General features: G+C 42.8%; 2 protein-coding genes across 5 annotated transcripts in view; one reads left to right on the top strand and one right to left on the bottom strand.

The window, feature by feature from the left end:
- The first annotated feature begins 1611 nt into the window (after positions 1-1611).
- Positions 1612-8107, top strand: hsd17b8 (hydroxysteroid (17-beta) dehydrogenase 8). Its single transcript, XM_064980375.1, has 9 exons — positions 1612-1679; positions 2419-2621; positions 2902-3018; positions 4434-4529; positions 4639-4724; positions 6046-6130; positions 6214-6256; positions 6378-6452; positions 6561-8107. The coding sequence occupies exons 1-9, from the start codon at positions 1634-1636 to the stop codon at positions 6578-6580; spliced, it is 771 nt and encodes a 256-aa protein (XP_064836447.1). The 5' UTR covers positions 1612-1633; the 3' UTR covers positions 6581-8107.
- Positions 8108-8321: 214 nt separating this feature from the next.
- Positions 8322-12711, bottom strand: part of LOC135549965 (collagen alpha-2(XI) chain-like) — a 45678-nt gene continuing 41288 nt past the window's right edge. For all 4 annotated transcript variants that reach the window (XM_064980371.1, XM_064980372.1, XM_064980373.1 and 1 more), the window contains 6 exons: positions 12545-12598; positions 12001-12286; positions 10928-11040; positions 10749-10817; positions 10220-10456; positions 8322-9846 (listed from right to left, as the gene is read on the bottom strand). In XM_064980371.1, the coding sequence (XP_064836443.1) occupies positions 9700-9846; positions 10220-10456; positions 10749-10817; positions 10928-11040; positions 12001-12286; positions 12545-12598 (906 nt within the window). In that variant the 3' untranslated portion in view covers positions 8322-9699. The remainder of the gene's footprint in view (positions 9847-10219; positions 10457-10748; positions 10818-10927; positions 11041-12000; positions 12287-12544; positions 12599-12711) is intronic.

The following is a 12711-nucleotide window of genomic DNA, read 5'->3' as shown; positions in this document are numbered from 1 at the left end:
TAGTGTGCGGCTGCTCGGCCATGGAAACCCATTTGATGAAGCTCCCGACGAACAGTTAGTGTGCTGACATTGCTCCAGAGGCAGTTTGGAACTTGGTAGTGAGTGTTGCAACCGATGACAGACATTTTTTACTCGCTATGCGATTCAGCACTCGGCGGTCCCGTTCTGTGAGCTTGTGTTGCTTATCACTTTGTGACTGAGCCGTTGTTGCTCCTAGACGTTTCCACTTCACAATAACAGGACTTATAGTTTGGGGAAGCTCTAGCAGGGCAGAAATTTGACGAACTGTCTTGTTGGAAAGGTGGCATCCTATGACAGTGCAATGTTGAAAGTCACTGAGCTCTTCAGTTAAGGCCCATTCTACTGCCAATGTTTGTCTATGGAGATTGCTGTGCTGTGTGCTCGATTTTATACACCTGTCAACAACAGGTGTGGCTGAAATGGCCGAATCCAATCATTTGAAGGCTTGTCCACATACTTTTAAATATATAGAGTTGAACAGTGCACACAGAGAGGTCCTCACTATAGTCACAATCCTCCAGCTTCTGTACCATAATGTATCAATTTAAAAGACAGGGCAAATAACACAACCTCAGCAAAATATTATTTTTATCATGATGTTAAGGTTTTCCAAAATGTCCAAGATGGAAGGAAATCTAGCCTGACAGACCTCATGGGTCCTTGGGGCAAATTTGTTCAGCTTAAAGAAAGACACCTACATATGCATTTTTAAGTCGCTACGTCAAATGGGGCGACAAATATGAGGGTTTAAGCGAGACTGCTTATAACCGTGGTCCCTATAGGCCAATCAGTGCCATTCTTTTTGACCAATTTACTCATGGCCTTTAGTTTCTGTGTGCCAAATTAGAAAACAAGTTACCGATCTATGCTTGAGTTACTTAAACATGTCATGAAAAAATAAATAAGGATTCAGACAATAACAATAGGCGTTTATGGCTTCGCATTGCTGAGAACCCTTTAAAAATCAAAAAATATTCCTGGACCATCTGCAGTATCCCACGAGCCCGAGGTTGAGAAACACTGATACGGTTTCGGCCTATTGAAATGCAATTGCTTTGTCTGAATGTTTGTGCATATAGCTTTCCATATTAGGTCAAAATATTATTATTTCTGTATTACCTGCTGCAATTAAAATTTACTGAGCAATATTAATGCTGTCTTTTTTACTCTGCAATGGCTCGTTGGCCAAAGCTTATGATGAAATGAATGGGGTTAAACGCCGAATACGGTCTGTGGTAAACATAGGTCTAGGAGATATTGTACAATTCGTGCTGTGATAAATAAAAATAGATTCTGTGTGTTTTTGAAGCGTTAATGCAATCAAAACAACACATAAAAGGTCATGTTAACACTGCCTGATATTATCTCATAGAACAAAACGTATAAAATATCCTCAGCCTGTGTTACTCCTAACGAACCCCATTCAACATTCATTTCCCCCTTAGGAATGGCTGAACGAACCCACGTTTGATTCATTCTCACCTGAGGAAACTCATTCATTTTTTTAGGACGACAAACTGGCTAGTTACAGATATGAGCTCAAACAAAATCTGTCCTGTGGCGCCATCTCCTGGATCAAGAGAGAACGACTTGGTCTTCAACGACAACCATCATGGCGGCCACCACACGGCTCATATCAAGGTTGACTGTTGTCACGGGTTAGTGTCTTCTTTCACGCTTCGTCGGCCTTTATATGCAACTTAATACATATGTAAGGTAGGCCAATATATCTGCACTTCTCTGTAGGAAATTAGTGGGGCAGATATGTTTGCTTAGCTAGGCACAATAGATTGTGTTGTTGTAGCTGACCCTTGGGCTAGTTGTTGGACTTCAATCATTTTATTTCACTGCAGGGCAATATTGTAGCTAACGGCCTTTGTAACATTGTTTCGACTAAGCTACATAACTGTTACAGTATATTATCTTCAGACATTCTTGAGCATATTTGCTTTAAAAAATACAATAATAATCTGTCCTGTGGTATCTCAACAGCATCAGCCATCCAAATCAGTTTGTTAATGAAACCTTAATGACAATATCCCAATTAAGTAAATTTAACATGCACATACATTTTCTTAAGAGTAGCCTAGGACATTTTTATTGGACAAAAATGTGTTCGTCTTCACTTTTGCCCGATGAGACAGCTGTGTCACTCTCATTGGGTCAAACGTGAATGCAACAATAATGTTGCCTTACAAGAATATTCACTCAGATGAATTAATTAAAGGCACGATAGAATGAATGCCCCCCCCCCCGCCTATAGGCGACCAACTATCAGTCCTTTATTATAGCCCTTGTGTACAGAACATCCAAGTTAGTGGTTTCGAGCTCTCTCTTTACCTGCTGTGAGCTGCAGCCGATTGCCTCCTACATTTTTGCACTACCCGTTGTCTCCAGGAGGGGGCAGCGGGATTGGCCGAGCCGTATGCCAGCGATTTGCTTCCGAGGGTGCCATAGTGGTGGTCGCTGACATCAGCGAGGAGTCAGCCAACCAGACCCTGGACAGCCTGAACCATGACCACAAAGGGCAGGACCACATGGCGTCTGCTGTGGATGTTTCATCAAGGGAGAGTGTAGAGAAACTACTCACAAGCATACAGGTGATTGACTTATGTGCAGACACACACTCACTAATTCAGTGTGTGTGTTTGGTGTAATTAAGTTATTATCCTAAACCACATGCTGGCGTCTCCTACTAGGAAAATGAGTCAATCATGTATCGTTTTTGGACCTTGACCTAAATTACTCCACTCGGTACTTTAGCAACAAAATTGAGAAGTTAGAAATTGCCTGAATCTGAAGAGACGTTTTGTGTGAGTGAGTCACTGAATGCCGTAAGTGATTAACTCATAAACAATGTGCTGTGATACCCTCCTGCAGTGTCGGTACTTCCAGCCTCCCTCAGTATGTGTGAATGCTGCAGGGATCACTCGGGATGAGTTCCTCCTGAAAATGGAGGACGAGGACTTTGACAAGGTTATCCAAGTCAACCTAAAGGTATTGCCCTTTGTTCTTATTGTCCTGACCACAATATACAGTGCCTTGCGAAAGTATTCGGCCCCCTTGAACTTTGCGACCTTTTGCCACATTTCAGGCTTCAAACATAAAGATATAAAACTATTTTTTTTGTGAAGAATCAACAACAAGTGGGACACAATCATGAAGTGGAACAACATTTATTGGATATTTCAAACTTTTTTAACAAATCAAAAACTGAAAAATTGGGCGTGCAAAATTATTCAGCCCCTTTACTTTCAGTGCAGCAAACTCTCTCCAGAAGTTCAGTGAGGATCTCTGAATGATCCAATGTTGACCTAAATGACTAATGATGATAAATACAATCCACCTGTGTGTAATCAAGTCTCCGTATAAATGCACCTGCACTGTGATAGTCTCAGAGGTCCGTTAAAAGCGCAGAGATATCCATAAAAAGTGTTGTTTAAAGTTTGCCACAAGGTGCTCTGGTCAGATGAAACCAAAATGGAACTTTTTGGCAACAATGCAAAACGTTATGTTTGGCGTAAAAGCAACACAGCTCATCACCCTGAACACACCATACCCACTGTCAAACATGGTGGTTGCAGCATCATGGTTTGGGCCTGCTTTTCTTCATTAGGGACAGGGAAGATGGTTAAAATTTATGGGAAGATGGATGGAGCCAAATACAGGACCATTCTGGAAGAGAACCTGATGGAGTCTGCAAAAGACCTGAGACTGGGACGGAGATTTGTCTTCCAACAAGACAATGATCCAAAACATAAAGCAAAACCTACAATGGAATGGTTCAAAAATAAATATATCCAGGTGTTAGAATGGCCAAGTCAAAGTCCAGACCTGAATCCAATCGAGAATCTGTGGAAAGAACTGAAAACTGCTCTTCACAAATGCTCTCCATCCAACCTCACTGAGCTCGAGCTGTTTTGCAAGGAGGAATGGGAAAAATGTCAGTCTCTCGATGTGCAAAACTGATAGAGACATACCCCAAGCGACTTACAGCTGTAATCACAGCAAAAGGTGGCGCTACAAAGTATTAACTTAAGGGGGCTGAATAATTTTGCACGCCCAATTTTTCAGTTTTTGATTTGTTAAAAAAGTTTGAAATATCCAATAAATGTCGTTCCACTTCATGATTGTGTCCCACTTGTTGTTGATTCTTCACAAAAAAATACAGTTTTATATCTTTATGTTTGAAGCCTGAAATGTGGAAAAAGGTCGCAAAGTTCAAGGGGGCCGAGTACTTCCGCAAGGCACTGTATTTATATCAGTGGAAGAAAAGCATCAAGAGTTTCTCTCTCTTTAGGCTCAGTGACTCTTTTACGTTGATGCACTGAAATCAGAGTTAAAATGTTGTTACAATAAATAGTGCTTCCTACCCTCGTCTCCCACAAACCCCTCTCTTTCCTCTCTATCAGGGTACATTCCTCCTGACTCAGGCTGTTGGCAAGGCTCTGGTTGCCTGTGGAGCTCCTAAAGGCTCCATTATTACCGTGGGCAGCATTGTGGGCAAGGCGAGTCCGACATCTTAGCTATTGGCACCCCAGGCATTATCTTTCAAACAGACTTACATTCATTCCTGCCATTCTTTAACCTTCTCTTTGTGTTTCTGGCTGTTACCAGGTGGGCAATATTGGACAGGCAAATTATTCTGCTTCCAAAGCAGGTGTGGAGGGCCTGACCAGAACTGCAGCCAAGGAGCTGAGCAGGTGAGGCACACCTGGGTAATGTTCATTAGGACAAACCGTAGCAAAATGTTTTGCAACAGAAACAAAAATGAGCATTTTAATATTGTACAAGTTGAGATGGTAACGACCCTTTTTGGGCTGTTATCTTCTGTGCTGTGTCTACTGAACTTGACCCTGCATTTGATTTCAACACCCCAAATTTGACCCATTCACCAATAGAGAGAAGATTAATAGGCTATAAACATTATTTAGTGAGGAGGGCCGGTCTACTGATAGCAATGGAATTTAATAAGCTTACGAGTGTTTTAACAATCCATTGTTCCTACGGCCAAAGATGTCACGTGTGTTTCCCAAAACACCAGGCAGAGAAAACATTCACTCAGTGCGTCGTTGGAGCCTGTGTCCATCTGATAGGATCTCTCGGATCAGCTTTCTCCATTCAAATCTTACCTTAACATTAGAATTAGTCCACAACACTGACGGTGGATCAGCTCCTGGAGATATATTATTACTTGGCTGCAAATAGAGGTTTATTGTAATGCTTACCCTATAATAACTTAATCACAGATTTGACACATCATGTTGTAATACATCAGGAAATTACAGACAGTGTAGCCAACAATCATTAAAAAAAAAATGTAACCTATATTTATCTCGGCAAGTCGGTTAAGAACAAATTCTTATTTACAATGACGGCCTACCCCGGCCAAACCCGGACGACGCTGGGCCAATTGTGCGCCGCCCTGTGGGACACTAATCAACGCCGATGTGATTCCGCCTGGATTCGAACCAGGGACTGTAGTGTCGTCTCTTGCACTGAGATGCAGTGCCTTAGAACGCTGCGCCAGTGGCAAAATAGAACTCAATTGACTGAAATAGATCGGCCCATATAGCCTTTCAGACTACTGTATGGTGTTTTTGCAGTCGGCTTGGTTTTCATTTGAAGCATGTTTTTATCTTTCACTTTGTTTGTGCCAATTGCAAAGACATTGGCGACTTTGCATTGGGCGGTCACAGAGCGACAGATAAACACCTTGATTCTATGTTTAGCGGAGACCTTCTGTGTTTAAAAGTGACTCCGAAGGGAGCAGAAAAAAAAGCGTTAAATGACCACTTTGCTGTTCTACGAGTGGTCTGAGGCGGTCAGACCACTAAATAAAGAGCATTTTCAGGTGCAACTTCAGTAACGCTGGTTTTGGGAAACAGCTTGGCGTTTTAACAATGCTCCTAGGAAGGTTCTAATGAACTTAGCCTTAAGATGCGTTTGGGAAACGGGGCCCAGGTGTGGTGTGAAGTATGAATACTGCCTAAAACCTAACATACAACTGCTCTCTTTCTCCAGATATGGGATCCGGTGTAACTGTGTGCTTCCAGGGTTTATAACCACACCCATGACTGATAAAGTACCAGAGAAAGTAATCAGTCAGGTACGACTGAGTTAGAAAGTCACCACCTCAATGTTGTTTTTGTATAAAAGTGTGTTTTTAACTTGCTGTGTTTCTGTGTGCAGCTTACGTCCATGGTGCCACTGGGGAGGATGGGAGTGCCTGCAGGTAAGAATACTGTATACATACTGTACACCTCTGTGCAGTAGAGCACATCACAAATGCAGAACTCCGTTCCCTTTATAATCAAGTTATAAGACTTAACGTCGCTCTGTCTCTGTGTGTGTAGAGGTAGCTGATGTATGTGCCTTTCTGGCTTCTGATGACTCTCGCTACATCACTGGAACCAGTATTGAAGTAACAGGTAATGGACCCACCTGAAATACATTCAAATGATTGAGTAATGTTTAACAGGAAATGCCTTTTTTTACTGCTGTCCTGTTGACAAAAAGCATTTCCTACTCACCTACAGGAGGCCTTTTCATTGGCTGAGACAACATTCCATCATCCTCATTAAGACCAATGAGGCAAGTTCCCATCTTGGTCCAGGAATGGAGTATTGCTTCAACGTTCACATTGTGCCTTCGCTTGTAATAATACAACTGATTGTTTTGTAAATCTAGTCAATATGTACAAGGTAAATGTGCAATAAATGAAAACCAATGTTTGTAACCTTTGAGATCTCGTGTTGTGAAGAGAGTTCACAATACAGAGAGCGGGTCAGTGTTCAGTGGTTTCCCAATGTAACCAAGTTACACCTCTAAACGCTCTACATTTATGTACAGTTACTATCATTTAACTAGTGAAACTTCTACTTGTCATTACTAACAGGGTTTGATTCAGATGTTTATGAACAGAAATGGCTGGCTTCACACATGCAAAGGTACTCTAATACAGTGTGCACACAGAGAAAATGCGTTGGCATGTGGTTTAATTGGAGACTTCGGACAGAAAACAACAAGCCAAGAACAAACCGAGACAGTGAAACTAAAGCAAAACGAAAACCAACAGAAAACGTGGCAAAAAAATGAAACACAAATGAAAGAGAGCAGTGGACTGTAGAGCGAGAGGGAAGCAGGCATAGATCAGAATCAAACTGGAGTGAAAACACTAGAAGGGATCTTTTGGGGTGTTGAGGTGCTAAATAGTGGAAATATGGTTGGGATGTGACTGATTCTGTGTTAACTGGAGATTTGTGAATGTGGTTGTATTCAGCTGTCTGAGCCGCTGAACTCAGCAAGTCGAGAGGGATCAAATGTAAAAAAAAAAATAGCTATTGTGTAGCCCCGGGCAACATGCAACACAAGCCAGTTGAGAGAGAATGAAACAGGAGAGGGACTAAGAAAAAATAACAAGGGAGTCGAGCAGCTCTTTTTAAAAAGATTATATATTACAGAAACAAACATTTAAAAAAAAAATACTTACATAAAATACTTTCTCTTTTCAGCACCATGTTTTGTTGAAACATTTGTCTTTAACAATAAAACTAACCAATAGATGCGATTTTCACTCGAAATCACAAGGTCATTATTTTTCACCTCTGGTTTAGTTAGGTCAACCCCCCCCTTCTCTGCAATATCAAAAGAAAAACAAATCAAAATACCCATAATGATATTCAACCCCATAGCCACATTACTTATTATAAACAAAATCGTAATAATTCTTCCCCAGGTGGTTGCTAGAATTTTCCCTCCCTCCCTCCCGCGTGCTGTCCCCTGCCCACTGTGTTCTCACAACCATAGAATCCCGGTGTCTGTTTGTCGCCCACGCCATACTCCTGCAGCACAGCGCAGCTCAGCATTGGCAAACCGCAATGAAATGTAACAGCACAGTACAGTTGATTGCTAAAGGGTTATAATGAGATTTAGCCACAAATGTTATTTTTCACCAGAACTGTTGACATGAATAGACCAATGGGGTGCGCACAGATAACTCGGGTTAATGTTTTGTTTAATATGTATTTAATTGTTTTAACCATCAAGTAAGAACTACAGGAAATAAATACAAAATGAAATACCACATTCGACTGGCATATTTGGCTTGTCGTTGTTTGAAGCACCTGGTTTGATTTCAATAAATACAATAGAATTTCACTATGTCTGTACAAATGGATTCTAATGCACATTTCCAGTAGGAGAACTGGTGACAGCATCATGTGGCTGTGATGGAGACAAACTTGAATTATTCACGCTGAATATATTAACGCTTTGGTATAATTAGCACCTTGCCACAGTTTTTGAAAGCATCCATTTATTCACTGTTGTACGAGAGAACTTTTGGCCGTCATCTATTAAGCTCATACACATATTTAACCCTGATACCGTCCCTGCTTGAAAAGAGACGGAATGTCACAAATCCTGGTATGAAACCCTGTGTTCTACATAAAACAAGAATCAAATTCCAGGCATCACACCTGTAAATACTGGACTGGTTTGATGGCATTCTGGCCTATTCGTTGGTCTCAGAACAACAGCTCTGGCCTGTGTATGACAGTTGTAACAAGGATTAAAAATACATGTACCGTACAGCACGTTCAGTACAATTTACAAGGTTAATGGCTTTTGATTCATTGGTCCTTGGAGAAGGCAAAAGACACCCTTCCGTCCCATTGCATGCAACATTATTGGCCCAATAATAAACAGCCATACAGTTCAGAGACAGTACATTGCTGTTAGGACTTTATTATTACAGTACTGAGCAAAGAGATGTTCATAGTCACATCTTAGGTTAAAGCCGCGATAAAACTAGAGATCTCAGCGCTTTGCTTCCACTCCACAAAGCACCGTAAAGTTTCTATTCACCCGCCTCTAGTGTGTTTGACCAGCTTAAGGATAACTAGGCTGATATAGTTGTTTGGTACAGAATTTCACTGTGGAGATGAATAGACCATGAACTTAGACAACATGGACGTCTCCGTTTCGTCAGGCCTGGTTGGCTACAGGCTCGGCTGTTTTCCGGTCCTCCGTGCTCTTCGTGGAACTCCTATTCATTCATTGGTTTCCCCTTAATGTGGTGAGGCAGCAAGTGAGGCGTAGGATGGGGGCGGGGCTTAGATGCAGAAGACGTACAAGTGTGTCGGGAAGGCAATGCAGAGAGGTAGAGTGGGTGAGACAACTGGAAAGAGAGACAGTGGGAAGAAGAGAGGAGTGAGAGGGGGGTCCGCGACGGTGGGCTCTGGTGTGCACGGAAGGAGGAGACGGCTCTTTGGGCCAGCTGTTCGTTGGAAAAGAACATGCTTTTATTCTGCAAATGGTCAGAAATCTAACTCTCATTCTCGCAATCGATCTTTGGTCTCCTCTTCGTGAGAAAGTTTGTGTTCTACTTTTCTCTCGTCGTCCATTTCTATTTGGGAGATGTTTTCCCTGGGCATGTACTTGAGTGAGTGCATGTCTGTTTCACAACAGTATTTGTGTGTGTGTGTGTGTGTGTGTGTGTGTATATATAAATGGTCGGGAATGAACTTGATATCATGAAATACATTTGCAAATTACTGGACATGTACTGTATATTGGTGTGTGTGTGTGTGTGTGCGCGTGTGTGTGTATATAAATATGTATGTGTGTGTGTTCATTCTATACGTGTAGGTGTTTCTCATTTCTCTGCATGGTGTTTTAGCCCAGGAAACAGACAGGTCCCACTTCAAAGCCAAATTTCTGGTTGCTCTCCCCAAAGTCTGTGATCTTGAGGTCCCGCAGAGGAAGCTGCTCCACCTGGGGCGTGTTCACCTCCACCACTGTCCTGTCGAAGCCCTTACGATACTGCAGACAGACAGAAACAGAGAGACAGGTGAGATCACTACACGTGCAGCAAGGGTATCTGCCTAGGATTCATTATTATACTTTGATTGTGTGTAATGGAAAAATACAGTTCCGTAGTAATACTTTTTGTAATTATTCAATTAGCCTACATCAGATTAAAAATAGAGCAACATTCAGGGAATTCCTTTTTAAAAAGCTAATGGGGGGATGTACCCCCGGACCCCCTATAAAATCTCAGGTTTCTTAGTTTACTTTTTGAGATACTTGAGATGCGCATCCATAACTTGAATGTCCGCACACAGAGGTGAGTAAGCTAGAAATTGTTACTGAATATGACCACACTGTTTAAATAAACCAATTAAATAAGACTCACAGAACAGCCGTCGACCAGGGCCTTGATGTACGGGCTAGTCTCGTAGCTGAGGTCCTCATCGTTGGCGCCTTGGAAGTGTAGCGCCCTCTTGTGGCCGTTATTGGCCGTGCGGTCGGCCCAGGCCACGGAGCGGTGGCAGTGGTAGGTGAGGTTTTGGCGGGCCTGGACACTCAGCAGCCGCAGGAAGCCCAACTGGACCACGCCGATCGGCTCTCCATTAGAGTCTACATACGAGAGCTGGGGGGTGGGGTGGGAGAGAGGGTGGACGCCCCATGAAATAAAAACTCAGATAAAGCCAATAGATGTGAACTCTATAATAAGCATGAAACCAGAGTGTGATGTCTCAAATCTGACATTAAATAAACAAGTTGCTAAGTGACAGTGTTATGATGATGCTTTGATCATTTTCCTGATCGACCTTCATCTTTACCCATTGGTTGATATCCAGGTCAAACATATAGCACACTTATGGACTATAATGAATGTCCCTCTGGGATTCTCCACGATGGTGCAATAAACCCAAACTAACCTTGCTGCCAGTTGCAAACTCACTGTACCAGGAGCCTGGTTTCTCCGTGGTCCAAGAGCTGAGCTTTACCTAAGAGAGAAATAGAGAGAGAATTAGACTGACGTTTAAACATACAGCTACTACAGGGTAGAGTTTGTGTGTGTGCATTATTGACTGACAGGCCCAGTCTCTCTTCTCACCGTGTCCACGCTCTTGCTGGGGTACAGGCAGGTCTCCCCACCGGCGGTAAAGTTACAGAACACCTTGAGAGAGTCGCGAGAGCAACCCTGGTTGGGGTCGATCCAGTACTCTCCTACAGGGGGGAGCAGAGAGACGAGGCACGGCTAAGTACCAAGGAACTCAAATTCAAAATGTCTTAATGTGACTAAAATGACAATGTGAAGTCGCCATTTATCTTTCTTTGCATTGATGGTGTATTAACCAAATAATTAGCATAGTACACAAATCCCCATCAAAACCCATCTGTTTAAGCTGGAGATATGTTTGTTTTGCATGGGCTGCGTCTCCATCCACCGGATCCGCCGACGCCGGCATGCCGTGTCTGGGGTGGAAGGTGGCTGAGCTACAGCGATGTTTGTCAGACCAGGAGACATCCCGAACGGTTTGGGCTGCAAACTAAGGCAGTGAGCTCCAAAAGTGTTGGGACAGTGACAAATGTTTGGTTGTTTTGGCTCTGTCAGCATTTTGGATGCGAAATTACGCAATGACTAACTATGGAACATTGTTACATGTGTATTAAAGTAGTCAAACGTTTAACATTTGGTCCATATTCCTAGCTGTTTGCTGTTTGTTTTTGGTGTTTGTTTTCGTTGTTTCCCAGATGATTTTGTGCCCAATAGAAATGAATGTTAAATAATGTATTGTGTCATTTTGGAGTCACTTTTATTGTGAATAAGATTATAATATGTTTCTAAACACTTCTACGTTCATGTGGATGATACCATGATTACGGATAGACTTGAATGAATAATGATGAGTGAGAAAGTTACAGATGCACAAATATCATACCCCCCCCCCCCAAAAAAATGCTAACTTCCATTGTAATAGGAATGGTGAGAGGTTAGCAGGGGGTATGAGGGTATGATATTTGTGCATCTGTAACTTTCTCACTCATCATTATTCATTCAAGTCTATCTGTAATCATGGTATCGTCCACATGAATGTAGAAGTGTTTTGAAACATATTAGAATCTTATTCTCATGTTAGAATTGCCACATTTTTGTGAATTGTTTTATGCCTGAGAGCCCCGTACCGTCTTTGAGCTCTGGCTGGCCGAGTTTCAGGTCCTGGCAGGTGCGTGCGGGGCTGTCCTTGGTGCCCAGAGGGAAGCGCATGGTCTCGATCTCCTGTCGCAGCGAGTTCAGTGAGCCGAAGATCTCCTCCATGCCCTCACTGCCTGTCAGGAACTCTGTGCCGGTGGCGTCGGCTGCGACCGCCTCTGCGTCTGTCTCGGACAGCATCCGGCTGGCGTCGATGGAGCGCTTGGACTTCTTGGAGATTTGGATGGGCAGCGGCTGGATGACGTCGCCTGGAGGACCCTGATTGGAGGCGGGTCACAGAGAAAGGTTATTACTGGTTGATAATCATTCATGAGATTCGTAGATTTAGGTTCAATTGAACTTATTTATGTTTGAACTGAAAACTGTAGATGTATGAGAGCATATGCTATATGCTCTAGAATGATGTAAGCAACTAACCATAGATCGAGGCAGGACTAAACTGAAAAATGGCGGTAAAATACGACTATTTAATTAGTTTCACAGAGTAAACTGATTATGCAAAGGATGGGTACTCACTGGAGGCCCGGGGGGTCCTGAGACACCCTTCTCTCCCTTGGGACCAGCTCCTCCCTGGAACACACAGACAGGAGATAGAGATTTGAACAATACAGTGCACATGGGACTCAACAGGGACTATAATATGGAAGCAGATATTCCACTAGAGAGAGTGCGGAGGAGGACGT

The sequence above is a fragment of the Oncorhynchus masou genome, chromosome 12, assembly GCF_036934945.1.
Source record: "Oncorhynchus masou masou isolate Uvic2021 chromosome 12, UVic_Omas_1.1, whole genome shotgun sequence".
NCBI lineage: Eukaryota > Metazoa > Chordata > Actinopteri > Salmoniformes > Salmonidae > Oncorhynchus > Oncorhynchus masou.
The sequence above is the reverse complement of the archived record's forward strand: the minus strand, read 5'-3'. Positions and strand labels throughout refer to the sequence as shown.

Bases quoted from the DNA above. Each gene is read 5' to 3' on its own strand.
- hsd17b8 (XM_064980375.1), top strand. From the start codon at position 1,634: ATGGCGGCCACCACACGGCTCATATCAAGGTTGACTGTTGTCACGG. The intron at 6,131-6,213 runs GTACGACTGAGT...TTCTGTGTGCAG, and splicing joins CAGAGAAAGTAATCAGTCAG to CTTACGTCCATGGTGCCACT. The intron at 6,257-6,377 runs GTAAGAATACTG...CTGTGTGTGTAG, and splicing joins GAGGATGGGAGTGCCTGCAG to AGGTAGCTGATGTATGTGCC.